At 38.3% G+C, this 23,389-nt stretch overlaps 1 protein-coding gene across 1 annotated transcript in view; it reads left to right on the forward strand.

Moving 5' to 3' along the window:
- Window positions 1–3,400: 3,400 nt before the first annotated feature.
- Window positions 3,401–23,389, forward strand: part of nek10 (NIMA-related kinase 10) — a gene marked incomplete at both ends in the record, with an annotated part of 43,520 nt that continues 23,531 nt past the window's right edge. Inside the window, 12 exons of the mRNA XM_079838146.1 lie at window positions 3,401–3,462; window positions 3,542–3,599; window positions 8,771–8,880; window positions 8,953–9,051; window positions 9,147–9,231; window positions 10,462–10,503; window positions 10,586–10,664; window positions 10,749–10,816; window positions 12,592–12,671; window positions 13,503–13,589; window positions 19,744–19,968; window positions 22,472–22,611. Coding sequence (XP_079694272.1) covers window positions 3,401–3,462; window positions 3,542–3,599; window positions 8,771–8,880; window positions 8,953–9,051; window positions 9,147–9,231; window positions 10,462–10,503; window positions 10,586–10,664; window positions 10,749–10,816; window positions 12,592–12,671; window positions 13,503–13,589; window positions 19,744–19,968; window positions 22,472–22,611 — 1,135 coding nt within the window. The remainder of the gene's footprint in view (window positions 3,463–3,541; window positions 3,600–8,770; window positions 8,881–8,952; window positions 9,052–9,146; window positions 9,232–10,461; window positions 10,504–10,585; window positions 10,665–10,748; window positions 10,817–12,591; window positions 12,672–13,502; window positions 13,590–19,743; window positions 19,969–22,471; window positions 22,612–23,389) is intronic.

A 23,389-nucleotide genomic window follows, 5' to 3' on the forward strand; every position in this document is an offset into this window, starting at 1 on the left:
CTTAGGTGATTGATTATTATTATCCAATTTTTTAGTAACGCCTTTCGGGTTTTGCACTTTGCAGACGGTCTCTTTTTACTTGTCTCTCATATATTAAGGCTCGTTTTGAGGAAAATTATGTTGCAGCTCGTTGTCTACGTTAAAGAGGTGTCATTTGTGTTTTAACAACGTTTTTAGCTCACGAGTTCTTGATCCGGGAAGTTAAAATCTGTGAATACATTGCCAACTAGCCTACTGAACTCCGAGAAGCACTAACTGTATTTATTTATACTTAAGCCCAAGTTCAAAATAACTCTAACCACTCCATTAATGGATAGAATATTGTTAACGTAGCCTACTGAGCTGTTTGAAACGGCCCGTGGGACATCTATCTTTGCGAGGGAACGCAAATATCTTTGCGAGGGAACGCAAAGTTTCTCGGGGTAACGCAAAAGTTTTGCGAGGGAACGCAAACAATTTGGAAAAAAAATATCCTCCCATCCTAATTTTTTTCCACCACCACGTCCCTTTAGGGGCTCCGTAGTATCCTGTTCAGATTGAATCCCTTAGGATTTTTTGACAAGGGGTAGTAGATCTTTATTTTTTTCAATCAATTTTTACATACTTATTTTACATATATTCTCGTTTTTCTTACTCTTTTTTACATTGATTTTGTATGTAAACAATAATGCAATTTTATTGTGACTTTTATTTGTGATGATGCCCCAAGAAAGATCAGTGGAAAAAGCGAAACTCGAGCTCCTCGGCGTGTGTTTGGTTTGAGTATCAGCCATGGTAACCGCAGACGCCTCAACATCGCGTCGTCTCATTGGTTGCTGCGGTGTGTCTTCACATTCCTGATTCGAGCTTCTGTGTGTGTGTGGTCTTCTCGAAATACATACAGAGAAATATATGACGACCTTCAGCCATGCGATTAAACCCTTAATATTCCTGATCCACACAGGTGAGAAAATACATACAGCAAGATAATAAAGCCGTTAAATAATTTCATTCATACAGTCAGTGGCCTCACAGAGTATTTGGACACCTCAGTCACACTTTAAATGTCTGAATGTTAATGTGTTTGATAAAATATAAGCACAACTGTTATTTATTTTAAATAAAGAGTTATTTTTAAAGTTTACTTTGGAAGTTGTACTTTAAAATGACGAAAGTGACAGAAATGTTTTAAAAACGTCGATGGTTCAGCTGTTGACACTTGTGTGAACTGAACCGTTGATTGGATTTTTTTTTTTTTTCACAATCTGCGATGACGCGTTTTAACGGTCGATCAGCAACGTAAATCCTGCAACGTTTTTTTATATGTTCATTTATTATTATTATTATTATTATTATTATTATTATTATTATTATTATTATTATTATTATGTACATTTATAACACTGTACTTAGTATTATATTATATTACATTTGCTGTGGGGGGTTTTCTAATATAGGCTTTGGGAGTGACGGTAAAATTGACATATTTCTTCTGACTGCCATTATCAATCTCTCTATTTTCCCCCCTCTTTTTGAAAGTTGTAAACATTATTGTGGAGTTTTTCTTTTGCTGTTTGAGTAACTGACAACACAACAAATATATATAAATATACCTTATATATTAAATATATATTTTTATTTTTTGTATAGTTAATTTTAGAGAAGGTACACTTGCTCCGACGAAAGTTGCACCAATAGGGAAATGTTCTCAAAACTTTGTCAAGGTTCTCTCAAAGTTACGAACAAATGCCTTCCAGTGACTTATCCGGTGTTTATTCATGTTCTCAAAACGTTAGCCTATTCATTGTTCATGGAAAGTTTTATGTTCTGAAAAGATTTAATGCCAGGGGGCTCTGCGGTGCCCCATTGAATGCAGTTTGAAAACCTGGTCCATATATACACACTTGCATGTTCACTGTGTGCAGAATTATTTGGCACGTCGATTTTCTGGTCATATTTTTTTTTCCAGGCACATTTTACCAATTCCAAACCACAGTAGTCATAATAACTACTATTAATTTAGTATTTAATAATGTATAAGTAATATATAATTGTTCATGAGGGCTGGAAATGAAAAACACCTTTTCAATTATTAGGCATGTTTTCTTTTACAGATAAATTGAGCCTAAAAAGAGATTTAACTCAGACTGAAAAGTCAAAAATTATTAAATGCCCATGAGAAGGATGCAATACTAATGCAATACTAGACATTGCAGTTAAGGCATGACCACTGGACAGTGAAATGCTCATTGGGTCAGCAGGGTCAGACAAAAACATGTGGTGAAGAAAAGACACATGTTAACTGCAAAAGAATTAAAGGGTTAGTTCACCCAAAAATGAAAATTCTGTCATTAATTACTTACCCTCATGTCGTTCGACACCCGTCAGACCTCCGTTCCTCTTCAGAACACAAATGAAGATATTTTAGTGTAAATCTGATGGCTCTGAAAGGCCTCCATTGGCACAATGGCACGGTTCACTCTCAAGACCCTTAAAAGGTACTAAAGACGTCGTTACAAAGTCCATCTCACTACAGTGGTTCTAAAATAACTTTATAAATCGGCGAGAATATTTTTTGTGCGCAAAAAAACCCCTAAATAACGACTTATATAGTGATGACGATATAACACGGCATCATGAAGCTTCGAAGCGTTATGAATCAGTGAGCCGAATCATGATTCGGATCGCGTGTCAAACCGCCAAACTGCTGAAATTTGGCGATCCAAACTGCTGAATCGACTCGCTGATTCATAACGCTTCGAAGCTTCAAAATGAACTATACTAAATTGATAGTAGTTATTAATATTACTGTGGTTTGGAATTGGTCAAATGTGCCTGGAAAAAAAATATGATCTGAAAATCAACATGCCTAATAATTCTGCACACAGTGTATACACCAATCAGGCATAACATTTTGACCACTGACAGGTGAAGTGAATAACACTGATTATCTCTTCATCGCATGGGATGTGCTGGACAAACAAATCCGATCCATGGAGGCTCCACCTCGCAACTTACAGGACTTAAAGGATCTGCTGCTAACATCTTGGTGCCAGATACCACAGCACACCTTCAGGGGTCTAGTGGAGTCCATGCCACGACGGGTCAGGGCTGTTTTGGCAGCAAGAGCGGGACTAACACAATATTAGGAAGGTGGTGATAATGTTATGGCTGATTGGTGTATTTACGAAAGTTGGTACACATATAGATCTTATTTTGCTCCGCCCAACAGGAAGTCCGCTATTAGGGGGTTTGTGAAAAGCGCATGCGCTGAAATGTACCCTCATGTCATTCCAAACTTGAATGCTGTATTATTATTATTGTTGTAAATTAATTTGAGGTTTGCAAGAAAATTGCTTTTTAAAAATATTTTCTCATCTGACTGAGCTGCAGACATGAGCGTTATCAAGATTGTGCCAACATGCCTCTCCAAGACAGAAAGTCTAGAGGACCAAACAGATCACATCCAAAACCTAAAGACAAGTAAGCCAATCACTGAAACTTTCACTGATGTGAATTTCATTTTTCTGCTGATATTTTATAAATGTAATTTTTTTTTTAGGGAGCTTCTTGATCTCAAGAGACTTTTATCACTGATCCCAGCTCCAACATCCAAACAGGTAACATTTGAATTTTTACATAAAGAATCACAAAATGTCTTCAGAATTTATATGGCTGAAAACTGTATCAAGAAAAGTGTTTCATATCGGTCGATATCGATAATTATTGATATTTTTTATGACCTATTAAAATAAGGACCAGGAGAAAAATATATTACATTTAAACATTTTTATTTTAAACTTAACCTTCCTCTGATTATAACCCCCTCAGTTATAAAGGCAGAAATGTCAACACAACCATGGAAAACACTTAAATAAATAAAATATAACATTTTTTATACTTGACGCGTCTGCATGTGTTGAGAGTGCGAGAATTCGAAATCGCCCCCTTAACCCTCAATCACTATTACCTACTTTAGTTCACTAATACAGTTCACTTGAAGGAGTGAATGAAAACAAGTGAGTGAATTCAGACAGCCATCATCTGTACACTCATTATTGCGGTGCAATGTGGGATTGAATGAGTGCACTCAATAACATCCACTATCGTTTCGGACACCACTACAAATGGCTGTTCCCTCAAATAATGCCCTATGTAGGGTATAGGGGGCGATTTCGGATTCTGCCCCAAATTTCGCTTGGCGGTGAAGATGCACGAGTTCGAGGCGAATCTGGCCGAGCATGCACATCATCACACTGGCACCCAGTTTGCGCGTCTAAATCAGTTGCTTATATTTACAAAATGAGCCAACAATGTCAGAAATAAGCCATTTTGATGAAAAAAGATCCATGTTTAATAATTTTTTTTTTGAGAAATTAGAAAATGTTTAAGAGATCGTTAATTTAGTTGTTCTCCCATCCATACACTCTAAAAAATGCTGGGTTTAAAATAACTTAAGTTGGGTTGAAAATGGACTAACCCAGCAATTGGGTTGTTTTAACCCAGCAATTGGGTTGTTTTAACCCGGCAATTGGGTTGTTTTAAGCAAACATTTAACCCAACCGCTGGGTTTATCCATTTTCAACCCAACTTGGGTTATTTTTAACCCAGCATTTTTTAGAGTGTATATTCTGTTCTAATGTCACAAGTAATACTGGGTTTACTGGGTTTTACACGATTCTTTCGTAGTGTGGTTTTGGTCAAGTTTACTAAAGTAAACATTGTCATGTGCAGTGTTGGGGAAAGTTACTTTGAAAAGTAATGCATTACAATATTGCGTTACTCCCTTAAAAAATAACTAATTGAGTTACTTAGTTACTTTTTAAGAAAAGTAATGCGTTACGTTACTTTTGCGTTACTTTTTCTCACCTGGGCTGGGCTTGTTTTTTTTGTGTTTTTTTTATAATATAAAAAGTTATATTTTTGTGCAACGGTAAAGACCTCTTCACACCAAAATTGAAATGATAAGTAAAAATGCAAATTCCCGCGTGAACAGTAGAGGGCGCAGCTCTGGATAATGGTAGAATAGGATGCAGGAGAAAAAAGTTTTACCAATAAAAACAAAATCTAGTAATTTTCATCATCAAAGGTCAGCAGCAAGACATTTAATTAAATATAAAGGTAGATTATGCATAAAAATAGCTGTTTTATTTAACATTTAATTATTGGAGGTTTGCATAGTACTCTGATTTTACATTTGACTGATTGTATTCATTTTGAGGAGTACAGAATCTTTATTGTGCAAGTGAGATGAATAAATGCTCACATTTAGTCTAGACCTACAATAACCATCATGTTCCCACACACACCTCTGCACTAACTCTCAACATGGGGGCAGCAGAGCTGTCAGTCAAATTAATGTGAAAAAGGAACTTGCATTACTTTTTTAAAAAAGTAACTCAGATATTTTGTTGTAAATTTGAAAAGTAATGCGTTACTTTACTAGTTACTTGGAAAAAGTAATATTATTACGTAACTCAAGTTACTTGTAATGAGTTACCCCCAACACTGGTCATGTGTGTACTTCTCGCCGCTATTTCCTGATGGTTTATAGAACAATTACTCCTCTGTCGTTTCAAAGAACACACTCTCAAAAAAAAGAGTACAAAATTGTACCTTTTAAGGTACAAATGGCCGTCACTGGGGTGGGACCCTTACGGGGAACATTTTTGTACCTCTAAGTCGGGGGTAGGCAAGTTCGGGTCCTAGAGAGCTGATGTCCTGCAGAGTTTAGCTCCAACGCTACTAAGCCACCACAGTATAAAACGCATGGTTCCCAGCATGCATTGCAGCATTAAGTATAACAAAGTCTCCATTGTTGAAATTCATATGCTGATTCTTGAAATCTGTGTGCGTCTAAACTTTTTCCCCCCTAGAATGTATTTAAAAATCAAAATTCAGAATGTCTGATCTGTGGCAAGAAAGTATTGTTGGTGAATATTATTTAGTAATAGTTTTAGTCCGTGATGAGTTCAGTCAAACATTTTTCTTCATGACAATTTTTGTTTATGGCTTCTTTTGATTTGAACAGATTATGTGTTTTGTTAACACTGTAACAAAAACCACAAACTCACATAAAAAAAGCCAAGAGTTAAACTGCTCAACTAAAGGGAACATTGATCACCATAATGGCGACCAAACATTTTCAATAAAACCAACATCTAAACCTCTGTTAATTCTCAATAAGAGCTTCTATAGATGTTTTTCAGGGTTGGAGCCAAACTCTGCAGGACATCGACTCACTAGGACCGAATTTGCCTGCTAATGGTTAATTGTAGGGGAAATTGTACCCTAAGGACCAATTGTGTACCTTTAAAGGTACAGTTATACGTTTTGTTCCCCAAGGAGCACCTTTTTTTCTGAGAGTGCATTACAATGGCGAGCGCATCGAGTATAAACACCTTCCCAAACGGACGAGGCGCGCACTGCGGAGCCAGACGAAAATATAAACAAGGCTTAAAACAAGTTTGTGGCATTACCAGTCTTGGTAGGGACGACGTTCTTGCATAATTTGCAGACGACATTGGTCTGACTACAGTCAGACTTATGAAATCCAAAAAACTGCCATACTGGCAATCTGACTCGTTTTCCTGATTTATCAAAAATGTCCTCGCTCGCCGCAGCACTCATTTTCCACTTATCACTCCCCGCCGGTTCTGTTACTGAAGAATTAATCCAACACGAGACAACAATATGGCCTGTCACTCCCTACGTTGCTAGGTTACCAGAGAGTGAGTGCCTTGTTCATGCAACCAAACTTGCTTCGCAAATTCTAGTTTCTTCCGACGAAGGAAAAAATTATCGAATGTTTTATCGAAAGCATTTTTTATTGATATCGATTAAATGTCTATCGCGATACATATTGTTGTCGTCATTGTTGGTGAAAGTTACTTTGAAAATTAATGCATTACAATATTGCGTTACTCCCTTAAAAAGTAACTAATTGAGTTACTTAGTTACTTTTTAAGAAAAGTAATGCATTCCGTTACTTTTGCGTTACTTTTTCTCACCTGGGCTGGGCTTTTTTTTTTTTATAACAAAAAAGTTATATTTTTGTGCAACGGTAAAGACCTCTTCATACCAAAATTGAAATTATAAGCCTCAGACTGAGGTAAAAATGCAAATTCACGCATGAACAGTAGAGGGCGCAGCTCTGGATAATGTAGAATAGGACGCAGGAGAAAAAAGTTTTACCAATAAAAACTAAATATCTAGTAATTTTAATCATCAAAGGTCAGCAGCAAGACATTGGTACATTAAATATAAAGGTAGATTATGCATAAAAATAGTTGTTTTATTTAACATTTAATTATTGGAGGTTTGCATAGTACTCTGATTTTTGCATTTGACTGATTTTATTCATTTTGAGGAGTACTGACTCTTTTTTGTGCAAGTGAGAGAAATAAATGCTCACATTTAGTCTAGAACTACAATAACCCTCATGTTTATACACAACGCCTCTGCACTTACTCTCAACATGGGGGCAGCAGAGCTGTCAGTCAAATTAATGTGAAAAAGTAACTCAGATATTTTGTAGTGCTGTCAAACGATTAAAATATTTAATCGCGATTAATCGCATTAATGTCATAGTTAACTCACAATTAATCACAATTAATCGCACATTTTTATTTATTCTAAATGTCCCTTGATTTCTTTTTGTCCCATTATTTTTTTCTTATTTTAATGCTCTTATCAACATTGAAAAGTGGATCGGCTTGCTTTGTTCAAATGTTTGTTTTATTGAAAACAACATTGGCATACTTTAGTGTTCGATTTCACACCAACATTCTCACTTGGAGCAAATAATCTCACACAATGTAACACTGCCCATCAATAAAAGGGTGAAACAAATACTTTGTTGCACAAACAGCCCCTTCAACAGCCCTTTCTAAGGGATCAAAACAGGGTGATACAAAATAAAATTACAAAGTGCACATGCAAGGTAAACTAGGACTCGCCTATAGTGCAGTTAAACCAGGGGTCGCCAACTAGTGGACTCCGGTCCGAATCCGGACCGCGAAGCCTTTTGACGTAATGAAACAGTTAACGTTGCAATGCTCAGTTACTACGTTCAGACCCAGACGCGCGGTCAAGCATGCAGTGAAGAAGAGACTGATGGTGCGTTCACACCGGACGCGAATGACGCGACATGCACGCCGCTTAATCCGCGCCGCAGAATGTCTATTTGCGTCTTTGCATTGACTTAAATCACTCGCGCAAAACGCTTCATTCGCGTCTGGTGTCAGAGCAGAAAGCAGCGCTCAAGACAAGCACTTTTAGTTGAAGACCCCTGAGTTAAACCATGGCTTAATACGTTTCTCATTTCGGCGTCTCACGCTTGCCATCCACGTCTAATCTTTTAATGGCCCAAACGAGTGCGGGCAGCCGCAGCGTGCCTGTTTTGTTTCCGGTCTAGCTACATCCGGAGTGGTGTTGTAGTTTTTCTAACGTTACTAGTTGTTGCAACAGCATGTGAAAAAACTACAAAGTTTGTTAGACCAAAAAGAACGTTAATCTCGCGATAAAAAAATTGACGCCGTTAAAATAGGTTTGCGTTAACGTCGTTAATAACGCGTTTAACTGACAGCACTAATATTTTGTTGTAAATTTGAAAAGTAATGCGTTACTTTACTAGTTATTTGGAAAAAGTAATATTATTACGGAACTCAAGTTACTTGTAATGCGTTACCCCCAACACTGGTTATCATTTTATCGCCCAGCCCTATTCTCAGTTAAATTCTGAATTGATGTGAGTTTAGTTTCACAGTATCATCTCTGCTTCCCATCTCAGGTTTCATCTTTGAGTCAATCCAAGGGACGGAAGTCTCAGAACTCCTCAAATGTTCCCGACCACCGGAAAAACAGCACAAACAATGAAGCATCTGAGCTGGATAACTTCAGGTTTCCCATGTTATTTGGTAATTTTGCTCTTATTCTGTCGCATTTTGTAACCAGCTTTCATGTCGTTAACAGTGTGACATACAGAAACCAGAGATGTTTTAGTGACCATCCACATCACACACTGTTCCTGGACATCTTCACTGCCTTGGTCAATAACAGACTTGGTTGTAGGTCTGTATTCATGAGTATGATGCTGTGTAGTGTGTATAATGTATACCAGCTAGTGTGCTTATGGACAACTATAGACTAGTCTTATTTGTTTTCAGCCACTGGCTGGAAAAGTCCTCCTCAGACAATGTTTTAAGAGTTCTGAACTGCTTGAGATTGTTGATCAGGGATCCTCTACACCAGGTGAGATCTAAAATCTCTGTTTAATATAAAAATGTATTAGGGTCATTCGGTGTCAACTCAACCAGATGTCCCCGGCTAAAATGTTTTCTATGCAATTATTTTTATAGTGGGAAAAACAGATATATATATATAGTTTCAACATTATACCCCAATCAGGCATAACATGACAGGTGAAGTGAATAACACTGATTATCTCTTCATCGCCTGTTAGTGGGTGGGATATATTAGGCAGCAAGTGAACATTTTGTCCTCAAAGTTGATGTGTTAGAAGCAGGAAAAATTGGCACATGAGCATCAGAACTGGACCACGGAGCAATGGAAGAAGGTGGCCTGGTCTGATGATCACGTGTTCTTCTACATCACGTGAATGGCCGGTGTGTGTGCGTGGCTTACCTGGGGAACACATGGCACCAAGTGCACTATGGGAAGAAGGCGTGGCGGTGGAGGCAGTGATGCTTTGGGCAATGTTCTGCTGGGAAACCTTGGGTCCTCCATCCATGTGGATGTTCCTTTGACACGTCCCACCTATCTAAGCATTGTTGAGACCATGTACAGCCTTTCATGGAAACGGTATTCCTTGGTGGCTGTGGCTCTTTCAGCAGATAATGCGCCGCCACAAAGCACAAATGCCTCAGGAATGGTTTGAGGAGCACAACAACGAGTTTGAGGTGTTGACTTGGCCTCCAAATTCCCCAGATCTCAATCAAATCGAGCATCTGTGGGATGTGCTGAACAAACAAGTCCGATCCCACCTCGCAACTTACAGGACTTAAAGGATCTGCTGCTAACATCTTGGTGCCAGATACCACAGAACACCTTCAGGGGTCCATACCTCGATGGGTCAGGGCTGTTTTGGCAGCAAAAAGGGAACCAACACAATAAAATTCAACAATTTCAAAATGGACCCGCATTGAGATCCCCATATCTATGGGATTGAACCATTGAACATATAAGGAAAGTTTGCCAATAACCAGAATCTAAAATCATATTGAGATATCTTTAATATGTTTTGAGTTACAGATATGTAAACATTGGAAAAAACAATATTTTTGGCACTTTTTCTTCAGAAAAAAATATGAAGAAAATCAAAATTCTGAGCCGGGGAAGTTTCTGAAATCTGGTTGTTTTGACATGGAATGACCCTATTATTATTTTATTTTACATATTTATATTACCGTATATCATATAGACTTTCATTTGCTGTATGCATGTTTCTGTTTCCTCTTATAGAAAGTCTTCTTTGAACTGCAAGGTGCTGGGCAGCTCGCTAAGGTAAAGAAATGAGCAATGCTCAAATGCTGAAAGTGCACAACAGCATGTGGAAATTCATTGCGTCTCATTGGATGTTTTTCAGCACATGGAGTCGGTTGCCACTGTGTATCTAGAATGCAGAGAACAGACGTTGGAAATTGAGCAGCTGGTTGCAATGACATGTGAGCCAGACATGCTGCAGTATGTTATACAGTGGGAGAATTATGTGTTTGCTAAGCTTGTTTCCCCCATCATTTGCCCTGCAGATATGCTTCAGAAGTTGTCTTCTGTTGAGGAGCAAAGACAGTGGATTATTCACTGTGGAGCACATAAGGTGTGTGTCTCTCAGATATAGATATTCTTGGTTTACAACTTATCTCACTGATAGACTTTCCTTATGTCAAATCTTCCACTTCAAGGTGTCCCTCAAGGCTCTGTTCTAGGACCTCTTCTTTTCCATATCTATGTCATATTACTGTAGTCATGGTCTCCTTAACTTGGCTTGAAAGTCGGCTCAGACCTTCATACTGTTCTGACTTGAGTTGCTATGTCTTTTCAAACTGATCCGAATTATCCGATTACCTAAAAATTAAGATTAAAAATCATAAAAATCCCATACAGTTTCATTGAGGGGGTCAAAACGTTAATACACTGTACATTCACACCAGACGCGAATTGAGCGTTTGACGCAAATCGCGCGAGTTGACAAATCTGAACTTTGTCACATATTCGCGCTGCGTTAACGAATCAGGAGCTTGCTCTAGTAGTGACAACAATGAGGACAAAATCATATGTGGATACCCGGAGCTGTACATATTCATACTTAATAGAAATAGGAATAAAAAGGATCTTGCTTGGAAGAAAGTGAGGCAGGAGGTCGGACAATCTGTTGTAAAGTTGTAAAAAGCGCTCTTTACTCAATTTGAGCTATATATATATATATACACACACACATATTGAGACTACAAGGAAGCTAAAGCTGGCAAGTTGAGCTTACTCGCCGTATTTTAAAACAATCCATGTCAGCCATTTCACAACGAGATGAGCCGCCTGGCAGAAACCCCTTCATGACGCGAATTCGCATCTGTTGTGAAGTGAATTTCACGCTTGCCGTGAATGAAGCGAGTAAACTCAAAATGTTCAAGCGTCCAAATACGCGCGACTAGCGCAATTTATTCGCGCAAGTCGCGTCTGGTGTGAACGCACAGTAATAGAGTATTAAAGCTTCATCCACTATGTATATCTATCACTAGCAAAGCCTAGCAGATACCTTAGGAAATGCTAGCAAAGTGGTAAAAATGCGAGCAAAATGCAAATTAATATTAAATAATGCTAACAAGATGTTAAAACATGCTAGAACATGTTAAAAAATGCTAGCAACACGCGATAAAAATGCCTAATCATGTTATCAACGTGATAATTCATGTTAAAACAAGCTAGCAACATGTAAAATCTTCCACAGGCTGAAACCTGCTAGAAACATGTTAAATCATGTTAGAAAAACATGTAATTTTATGGTAAAACATGCTAACAAGCACGGTAATCATGCTACCAACATACTAATACGTGCTAAACATGCTAGCAACATGTTAAAACACTAGAAAAACATTTTTTTTTAAATTGTGCTAGCAATAGGCTAATTTATGTAAGAAATGCTAACACCATGGTAATTTGTGCAAGCAAAATGCTAAAAAGGTTAGCAATATGTTAAATCATGTTAACAAAATTTTAATTAATGCTAAAACATGCTAGCAACACGTTAAATAATGTTAGCAAAATGTTAATTCATGCTAAAAAATGCTAGCAACACGTTAAATCATGCTAGCAACATGTTTTTTTCTGATAGACTGAAAATCTAAAACAGATTTAAATCTATTTTAAATTTCAAACTACTTCAAAACTGAAAACCTTCAAACTTCAAACATTTAAAACTTTTTCAAACTTTCTGGCTAGGCTTTTTCAAGCCAACTTTACTATCTAGTCTACAATTGTTATGCTGATGACCTGCTCCCTTCGCTTCCGCGCTTCCCCTTGACTGTATTGCTGCCATCAAAATCATGTTTACATAAGAACTTTCTGAAATGTAATAATGATAAACTTTTCTTTCAGACCCTGGTGAAGCTGCTCTCTACGCGGGACAGTAGTGTAGTATTAGGAGCTCTCCTGGCTCTCACCTCACTCGCTGAAAGGTACTTGCTGAAAGGCTTTCCTATAGCTCAAACAGTAGAGCGTGGCGCTAGCAACGCCAAGGTCATGGGTTCGATTCCCAGGGAAAGCAAGAACTGACAAAATGTAAAATGTGTACCTTGAATGCAATTTAAGTCGCTTTGGATAAAAGCGTCTGCCAAATGCATAAATGTAAATGTACTTGTATATCAGGAGTAGAAATGTTCCTAATTACTGCCACAATTCACCAGTGTGGGTGCCCGTGATCACCACCAGAGGGCACTCCAACCCGGACTGTCATTCTATCATAGACTACATTACCCATAATCCTTTGCCTGGACTCATTAGCACTCACTGTTTACACCTGTGACTCATTAGCACTCACTGTTTACACCTGTGTCTCATTACCTCATTACCTCAGCCTATATATATATATATATTGTTACGTCCCGTAGCTCAAAAAGGGACGCAACAAAAAGAGGGACACAAGAAAGCCGAAAAAATACCCAAATTTATTAACAAAAATAGACCTATACAGAAAGAAAACAGTATATAAATGTAACAGTCAGGAATTAGTGGTGTAATGTAATGAATGCATGGAAAAGTAATGTGCTGTTGCTAGTGTTGGATGTGTCAAAGGAAAAACAACTTTAAAGGAACCCAAACGTAAATGAAAATATATATACCATGTTCACTCTGTCATCCACTGTGAATATATAGGCTGAGGTAATGAGACACAGGTGTAAACAGTGAGTGCTAATGAGTCCAGGCAAAGGATTATGGGTAATGAATTGTGAATTGTGACAATTACATTAGCACGATGAGTTTAATCAATAATCCCACTTCTCATTTAGTCAAGAATGCAAAGAGAAGATCGGAGAGCTGTCTGTTGTGGAGCGTATTCTAGTTGTACTGCAAGAATATGACACGTTATCGAAAAGGTAAGTAAAGGCTCGTTTGACAACTCGTGGAGTTTTTCAATAACTTTATTTATCTTGTGCAGTTTTTCTGTGCTGATAAATGTTGTTTGTTGTTTTGACTGCATGAGCATTCCTGCATTTCATTTGTTGATACATTTATTTACCTTCTTGCAGTTGATTGATTTGATTTTTATTAGAATTTTATCAGAATTACAAGATGGCATAAAATCGTATATGTTCCATGTAGAATCATAATCCATCCAAATAGAATTGCATATACTACTGTTCAAAAGTCAGTAAGTCAGTAAGTTGTTTAAAAAAAAAAAGAAATTAATACTTTTATTCAGCAAGGATGCATTAAACTGATCAAAAGGGGCTGCAAAGACATTTAGAATACACATTTCAAAATAATGCTGTTCATTTGAACTTTCTATTCATCAAAGAATCCTGAAAAAAATGTATTACATTTCTGCAAAAATTAGGGATGCACCAATATGAAAATTCTTGGCCGAAGCCGAGGAACGAAAACGAAAACCGGAAACGAACGAAATTTTAAGAGGAACAAAAACGAAAACGAAATCAAAATCAATTTGAATCATTCTGAACAGAAACGTTAATTTGAAATGATCATTAACCGGTTAATAACGTTATTTTATCGTTCTCTTTAATATTTTAATTTGGCAGTGACCAATCATGAATAGAGTAGTCCAGCATGTGATGTTGACGGATCAAGCGTGAGTGAAATGCACCATCATCTATGAATCTACTGTCAGTATGAGCGCGCATTTTCATGCCTCAAGTACATTTCTTTCCCCGCTGAGGTCTACTATGAATATGCAGGTATTGGAGGACATTCTTTTCGAACGTTTAAATAAGCAGTACAGACTTTAAGCTCAAACAGACTGATTTAGGCTAGTTTATGGATTTTGTTTAAGCCTGTCCGTCCAAGTAGGCTACTAGCATCTATCAAACATTTTTCCTAAAGTCTTTCAGATTGCCAATACAGGACAGGTCAATGTTTTCTATATAGACGGTTGATGCTTCGTATTAAATGTTATATTGCAATAAATGATCAAGCTTTATTAGCTGACTGAATTTGATTATGTGATGCAAGAACGTGTTGCGCAGTGTTTGCTTTGAAATTACCAGTTGACGGTGCATTAAAAGAGCAATGGTTATCCAGTTTATTTATTCTTTATTCATGCAATTTTTAAAACAAGTCGTGTTGAAAAAAGTTATGTACAAAGAATGTTATCACTCTTCTGAAAATAATTCGGCATAAGAGGGCCACTTTAGATTGTCTAACGCTCCATTAAAACAGGTCCGCTGTTTATGCTTTGTCATTCTAATGCATGTATTTCTGGTTTTAAAAATGTTATGAAATAAATATTCAAGTTTAATTACCATGCGTTATATTATTATTGAGTGAAAATAAGTCTATTTATACATATTTGTTTAAAGTATAGGCTAAATTAAAATAACGAACGCGGTTTTTCGATATATATAAATATTTTTTTACTTTGCCAACACAACCCCCCCCCCAAAAAAGAAATGTTAAGATGTTAAAACGTGCTAGCAACATGTTAAAAAGTGTTAGCAACATGTTAAAAAATGCTAGCTACATGTTAAAAATGCTAAATCATGTTAATTAATATTAAATAATGCTAACGATGTTAAAACATGCTAGCAACATGTTAAAAAATGTTAGCAAAATGCTAAAACATGCTAGCAGCATGTTAAAACAACGCTAAATCATGTGTTAATTAATATGAAATAATGCTAACAAGATGTTAAAACATGCTAGCAACATGTTAAAAAAATGTTAGCAACACGTTAAAAATGGGCTTTGGTTCTTTTGCTGTTGTCGGCTGTAAAGACCTTTGAAATAACTGAAATAATTTGTGTTATGGATCTGTATTGTGGTCAACTTGCTGGAACTACTTTTTGCATTTCCATTTACTTTTTGAATGTTCGTCAACCAATCAGATTTAAGCATTCAACAGCCCTGAATTATAATTGAATATATATAAATTGTATAGTCAAGGCAATTGTTTGAGCAGCCTGACTAATGTGGCATTCACACCGGACGCGAATAAAGCGCGCTATTCGCGTGTAGTTGGACGTTTGAACATTTTGAGTTTACTCGTTTCATTCGCGCGTGACATTCACTTCACAACAGACGCAAATTCACGTCATGGGAGGGGCTTGTGCCAGCCGGCTCGTCTCGTTGAGAAATGGCTGACATGGGCTGTGTTTACACGTCTTTTTTATAAAAATACTAAAAACGTAAAATGCACAAAACGTAGTTTTAAGACTTTTTCAGGCGATTATGTAGTTGTTTAAAGCTCAAATCTGTGGTTTGTTTATAAAGAGAGCGCCTATTTGAACATGTGATCTGGCGTTTTCGGAGTTGTGAGCTCCAGTGGATCAGCGGCGCTCAGCGCTCATTAACCCCAGCGAGAGCAGCCTTTCCTCGGCCAGTCCTTCTGCCGTCTGCCGCTGGCTCTGATGTCTCTGTGGTGTCTCGAGCTATAATTCGTCTTGTGTAGATCTAACGGCCGATCTTTGGTCTCATGGATCTATAATTTGTTCCCTGGCAAATCGTTTAGGCTGAGGGCAAAGTGAAGTTTCATTACTTTTTTATTTTTAGGCTATTTAACTTTACGTTACCGTTGTAGCCGACTAGCACTGACTGAATGTTTGACTGAATTGTTTGCTTTATTTCATGTATAGCTTATTATACCCAGTGTTGTGCGTGAACGAGTTCAAAAGAACGCGTTCATTGAACACGCTCATTTTTTCGTGAACGTTGAACTGAACGCAACACATTTTTTAATAAAGAACTTGAACGTGAATTAGTTCACATTATGTGTCATGAACGGCAGACATCACTGTAAATGAACGTTGGAATTTGTTTTCCATTGAAAACTGAGTGACATCTGTTTTCTCTTTTGAAACGCAACGAGAGAAAGTTCCTCCCTCCTGTATTCTCGCTGGTGCCGCTTAAATCATGTATCACCAGACAGAAATGGTTTTGACATTGTGTGCGCAATGCATTGCGGGCAACGTAGTGTCCGGCTGAGAATTGAATAGCATACTGGCTTCCGCACAACGTTACCCGTGATGAATTGCAGCAGAGCGGGGTAGGCATAGCAACGCCGCGTAGCAGGCAACGACGAGAGCGCGGAGGGCTAGAGGAGCGAGAGAGAGAGAGAGAGACAGACCAAAGACGAGAGTGAGAGAAAGCGCTGCAATTTAAAAAAAAATGGCTAGTGGAAGTGATGGCACGGAGACGGACACCGACAATTGCAGTGTCATGAGCAAATGTCTACAATGAGCAGCTTCAAAGAACGTATAGTGATTTCTAGCTCGTAGTGTGAAAAAAAGTATTTATTTGAATATCTCACGAAAAAAGTAAAATGAACTGAACTTTGAACTAGTTCAGAATTAAAATTGTGAACTTTGAACGTGAACTGTTCACTTTGAGCATGTATGAACTGAACTTGAACTAGTTCAGAAAAGCTGTGAACTGGCACAACACTGATTATACCTTTTACTTATACTTTTGTATTATTGATCATTAGGGATGCCACAATTCTCAATATAATATTGAACCGTTCGGTACGGCATTCACGGTTCAATACGCGCTTGTGAATTGCGGTTTTTCGGTTTTGCATTGAATTAATAATTTTTCTGCAAATTCTATCATTTTCCTCCATCCCAATACTGAACAACGCGACATACATTCACATCACACGTTAGTAGTAGAGTTATACTCACGGAACACTATAGATATTCACAATCACGAAAGTTCATTATTTGCATGCGTTTTAAAGCCTTGCCGGTTCATTCGCGTGCACGGTTTTAACATGCGCTTTTCCGAGCGCGTGCACTAAACTCCAGTCAAACATGTGATTACTGAACTAAGTAGTCGTCTAACTGCGCTAATACTGTCAAATACACACAAGGTTAACATAAACACAGTCGGTTATGTCTAAAGTGAAAGTAAAATCGCGTGTCTATTAGATGCGTGCAGGTCTTACATTGACAGCAGGCAGCCAGTGAACATGCTGTCCTTAAAGGGACAGTTCACCTCTAAAATTATGTCATTATTTACTCACTCTAATATTGTTCCAAACCTGTATTCATTTCTCGATGACAGAATTTTCATTTTTGAACGAACTATCCCTTTAATGTTAATACAACAACAAAAGACAAAGAGAAAATCACTCATTGCTCTTGACTGAAAAACTAATACAGTAGCTTTAATAAGAATCAATGTATATTTTATAGTGAAGTCTATGTAGTGTTTTATTTTTACATTTATTCATTCAATTTCATACATAAATGCTGCTGTACAGCTCTGAGCTGCCAGTGTAAATCTTTATATATATATTTGTTTTATATTATACAATACACTAGGAATGTGTACAAGGTTTTTTTTTTAAAGTAAAGTTGAAAGTTTAAGTAAGGTTTTTCAATTATTTTAAGTAAAATAAAGAAAGAGTATTGCAATAAAAAATTGTCTTTTTTTCTCCTTAACCTCTGGCTGTTCCTGTCGCCTAAGAATAGAATAGCAAAAAAAACGAACCGAACCGAAAACCGTGGTTAAAAACCGAGGTATGTATTGAACCGTGGACTAACTGTATTGTTGCATCCCTATTGATCATACATAAACTTCCAATGAACAAAAAGAGACTGGGTTGTGTTTCATGTCATTTAATGTTATCACAGTGATAATCATATGCACACTTGTCTGAACCAGATATTAAAGCAGCACTAGGTAACTTTTGCTCTCGGGGTCCCCCTACAGTTGTGAAACAGTATTGTCCTCTACTACTGTCGTAAACTGTCATTCTACATCAGCGGATGCATCGCACGTGCATTTGTTGATATGACAACTATGATAGCCCTGAACACTGCAGGAGTTCACATGCGTGTTCTGCTTGCGTCGCGTGTGAAATGTCTTCATCCCAGGTACAGTGGCATATGTTTCAGCATGTCATATGAATATAATTTCATGGGTTTTATTTTTTTCAAACGCCAAATGATCGCGATGCTCACGTTTACAAGCCAGCGTCATTATAGTAGCCTAGTCTATGGGTTAGTGTTTTACAGAATCTATATGATACTTCAATTCAATGTTTGAGTGTAGGTAATAACCATATATCGTCAATATTATAATATCAAGCTACCCTAGATGAATCTGCAAATTTGAAAAATCGATTTGCATTATAGCTTGAGGAAAGACAAATAAACCAATATCACAGATATGTTAGGTATCCTAAAATATGATTTTGTACGCCTTATGCATTTACTTGCAAGAATGTAGCCCCTCCTCCTTCAGCTCACGCCAACGAGCAAACGCTGCCCAATGTTGATCCTCCTGCCTTTAATCCCATCACTTTCTCGTTTCCTCTTTTTGCTTTCCTCCGACAAAACCTTTGCTTTCTTATTTTTCTGTGCTGCTTCGGCCATGACTATAACATTTGGCAAACAATTATAGTTTTTCTCGCACGTCCGAATTTAAGGAAGTGGGGGTGGTGGTGGAAGTGACGTATATGCTGTAAAGCAGTCGAATTTTGTAGTTCTTTTTTTTTCTCGGGTTACTACCCGAAACCCGAAGTTTAAAAGTACGATTAAAAACGATACAGACCCCGTCAGGCTATGGCAGACGTGTCATTCAACCTATTGAAAGTCGATGTATCATCACAAGAGTTTTGAAAATATATTATGAAGGTTGAAAAGTTACCTAGTGCTGCTTTAATATATGATTAATATAAACCAGATTTTCTCCTCATTGTTGTCACTACTAGAGCAAGCTCCTGATTGGTTAACGCGGCGCAAATATCCACCAAAGTTCAGATTTTTCAACTCGGGTGATTCGCGTGAATCACGCGTCAAAATGCTCAATTCGCTCAATTTGCGCCGCCTCATTCGCGTGAATCGCACCGCAGAATGTCTATTCGCGTCTTTGCATTGACTTAACATGTAAATCACAAGCGTGAATCGCTTCATTCGTGTCCGGTGTGAACGCACCATAACACAACACTGATTCAAATAAACTTCACATTTTTGTGTGGTGCACTGGCACACAGAAGTTACACACTTGCCCTTTAAATCTTAATGAATTTTGACATTATTGGTGTATTTCTCCACGTGTGTGTCCTCTCAGGTTGAGCGCGGAGCTGCTGAGGTTGCTGTGCTCCGTGCAGTGCATCAGGGAGCAGCTGCGCCAGTGTGACGGCGTGCCGGTGCTGCTCAGCCTCCTGCACTCGGAGCACGTCAAGCTGCTGTGGAGCGCGGTCTGGGTGCTCGTGCAGCTGTGTCAGGATCCGGACACCAGCGCTGAGATCCGGGCGTGGGGCGGCGTGCAACAACTGCTGCGCATCTTGCACGGGTGGGTCTTGTAGCAAATTAGCTCAAAGAGGAGATATTAAAGGGTAAGTTCACCCAAAAATGAAAATTCTGTCATTAATTACTTACCCTCATGTCGTTCGACACCCGTCAGACCTCCGTTCATCTTCAGACACAAATGAAGATATTTTAGTGTAAATCTGATGGCTCTGAAAGGCCTCCATTGGCACAATGGCACGGTTCACTCTCAAGACCCTTAAAAGGTACTAAAGACGTCGTTACAAAGTCCATCTCACTACAGTGGTTCTAAAATAACTTTATGAATCGGCGACAATAGTTTTTGTGCGCAAAAAAACCCTAAATAACGACTTACACAGTGATGATGATTTCAAAACACGGCCTCATGAAGCTTCGAAGGGTTATGAATGAGCGAGTCGATTCAGCAGTTTGAATCGCCAAATTTAAGCAGCTTGGCGGTTTGACACGCGATCCGAATCATGATTCGACTCACTGATTCATAACGCTTCGAAGCTTCATGAGGCCGTATTTTGAAATCGTCATCACTATGTAAGTCGTTATTTAGGGTTTTTTTGTGCACAAAAACTATTGTCGCCGATTCATAAAGTTATTTTAGAACCACTGTAGTGAGATGGACTTTGTAACGACGTCTTTAGTACCTTTTAAGGGTCTTGAGAGTTTAAAGTGCCATTGTGCCAATGGAGGCCTTTCAGAGCCATCAGATTTACACTAAAATATCTTCATTTCTGTTCTGAAGATGAACGGAGGTCTGACGGGTGTCGAACGACATGAGGGTAAGTAATTAATGACAAAATTTTCATTTTTGGGTGAACTAACCATTTAAAGGATTAGTTCACTTCAAAATGAACATTTTCTGATAATTTATTTTGAAGTGAACTACTCTTTTAAGCTTTCAGAGGGAAAGTTTTACAATCCTCTGCCGCAAGCAGATCGTTTGCATATGTAACTGGATTGGTTGCTGATGAAGAAACGATTAAAAATTCTTGTAATGCTAATATGCTGCACAGGTATCGACATATCATATACACGATCATTCAGATCTTCAATGTACCACTTCATAGACACCAAACATGGTATAGGTGAGGTTACATTAACTGTTGGCTCTATCATAAAAGATGCATTAAACAAAATACCTCACAAGAGACACTACACAAGACAGTAATGATCATACACACAATGTCCTGGGTATGCATATTCGTTTATAGATCAGTTTGTCTATAAATTTGTGCAAGAAATTCTGTTTTAAGGGCTATGGGTCTTTCCAATGGCCGTTGCTTTTTAAAAAAATTTCAAGCAATAAACAGAGTCTGTTAACTGAGGCCTTTCCTGCTTAAAGCAGCACTAGGTAGTTTTTGCAGTATTGTCCTCTGCTACTGTCGTAAACACTTGTCATCTTACATCAGTGGATGCATCGCACATGCATTTGTTGACATGACAACTATGACGCCGCATTCACACGGGGCGTCGGCGTCAATGCTTCTCGGCCCGTGTGAATGCGGCGTGATAGCCCTGAACACTACAGGAGTTCACATGCAGGTGTTCTGCTTGCGTCGCGTGTGAAATGTCTTCATCCCAGGTACAGTGGCATATGTTTCAGCATGTCATATGAATATAATTTCATGGGTTTTATTTTTTTGTCAAACGCCAAATGATCGCGATGCTCACGTTTACAAGCCAGCGTCATTATAGTAGCCTAGTCTATTGGTTCCCGTTTTACAGAATCTATATGATACTTCAATAAAATGTTTGAGTGTAGGTAATAACCATATATCGTCAATATTATAATACCAAGCTACCATAGATGAATCTGCAAATTTGAAAAATCGATTTGCATTATAGCTTGAGGCAAGACAAATAAACCAATATCACAGACATGTTAGGTATCCTAAAATATGATTTTGTACGTCTTACGTATTTACTTGCAAGAATGTAGCCCCTCCTCCTCCAGCTCACGCCAACGAGCAAACGCTGCCCAATGTTGATCCTCGTCCTGCCTTTAATCCCATTACTTTCTCGTTTCCTCTTTTTGCTTTCCTCCGACAAAACCTTTGCTTTCTTATTTTTCTGTGCTGCTTCGGCCATGACTATAACATTCGGCAAACAAACGATAGTTGGGCTCGCACGTCCGAATTTAAGGAAGTGGGGGTGGTGGTGGAAGTGACGTATATGCCGTAAAGCAGTCGAATTTTGTAGTTCTTTTTGTTAAAAGTAAGATTAAAAACGATACAGACCCCGTCAGGCTATGGCAGACGTGTCATTCAACCTATTGAAAGTCGATGTATCATCACAAGAGTCTTGAAAATATATTATAAAGGTTGAAAAGTTACCTAGTGCTGCTTTAAGTGGCTCTTTTGGGGGATAGTTCATTACTAAGAGTGGGCTTCAAAGCATATTTGTGAAATGTAACAAATAATGATTTGTCTCAGTCGTTACAGTCTCAATGCAGTCGGCTCACGTTTGGCTGAGCTTTAAATACACTTTAAGTCATGCAAAACCTTTTGTTCCAGAGAACGAGTGTACGTGTCTGATCGTTCCACCATAGACACGCTTTCCAGCGCCAATGCAGCAGGCAGGATACACAGACAGCACGTGTCAGCGGACGCGAGCCCTCAAGAGACCGCGGAGAACACCGCCAACCTGCAGGCAGGTGAGAACGCACAAGGAAATTAAGTAAATTTTTTTATTTATGAACCGTTTTAGTAGTGCTTACTATTGGTCATGTGATCAAATTATGGGTGCTTTCACACTTGGTTCGATTGTCTGGACCGAACCCGAGTTTGATTGCTCCCCCTGCCCCTGCTGGACTGTGTTAATATTATATCATTTGGGTCAGAACCGGCGTGCGTTTGTGTAACAGAGGCCAGCTAGTAGTTGCATAGACATTACAAAAATATGGACGACGCGACTTCATTCACTTCCGCTGACGAGAGTTGAAGCTTTCGGACACACAGCGCTGACATCTTCCGCAGATTTGGGGCTGAGTCTGCGCAGTAGTGATCTCAGGACCGGAATCTGCGCGGTAGAGAGCAGGAAGTAGAGGCGCGATTATCAAAAGCCCGCCCACACTCTCAAAGAAGCAGAACAATTCATTATGTTGGTGTGAAATAAATGGTAACACTTTACTTGAAGGGGTGTGCATAAGACTGACATGACACCTTCACAGAGATGTATAGTAACGAAGTAGAACTACTTCACTACTGTACTTAAGTACTAAAAGGCAGTATCTGTACTTTACTAGAGTATTATTTTTTTCTCCTACTTCCACTTTTACTTCAGTACATATTTTCGATGAGTTTAATACTTTTACTTTTTAATATTTTTTATGTGCTGCATCATTACTCGTTACAATTATAAAAATGTTGCGAATCATTCCATTCCAAACCCACATTACCGCGCGCGCGAGAGAGAGAGAGAGAGAGAGACAG

Source organism: Gobio gobio (genome assembly GCF_949357685.1).
Source record: "Gobio gobio genome assembly, chromosome: 15".
In the NCBI taxonomy this organism is placed as follows: Eukaryota; Metazoa; Chordata; class Actinopteri; order Cypriniformes; family Gobionidae; genus Gobio; species Gobio gobio.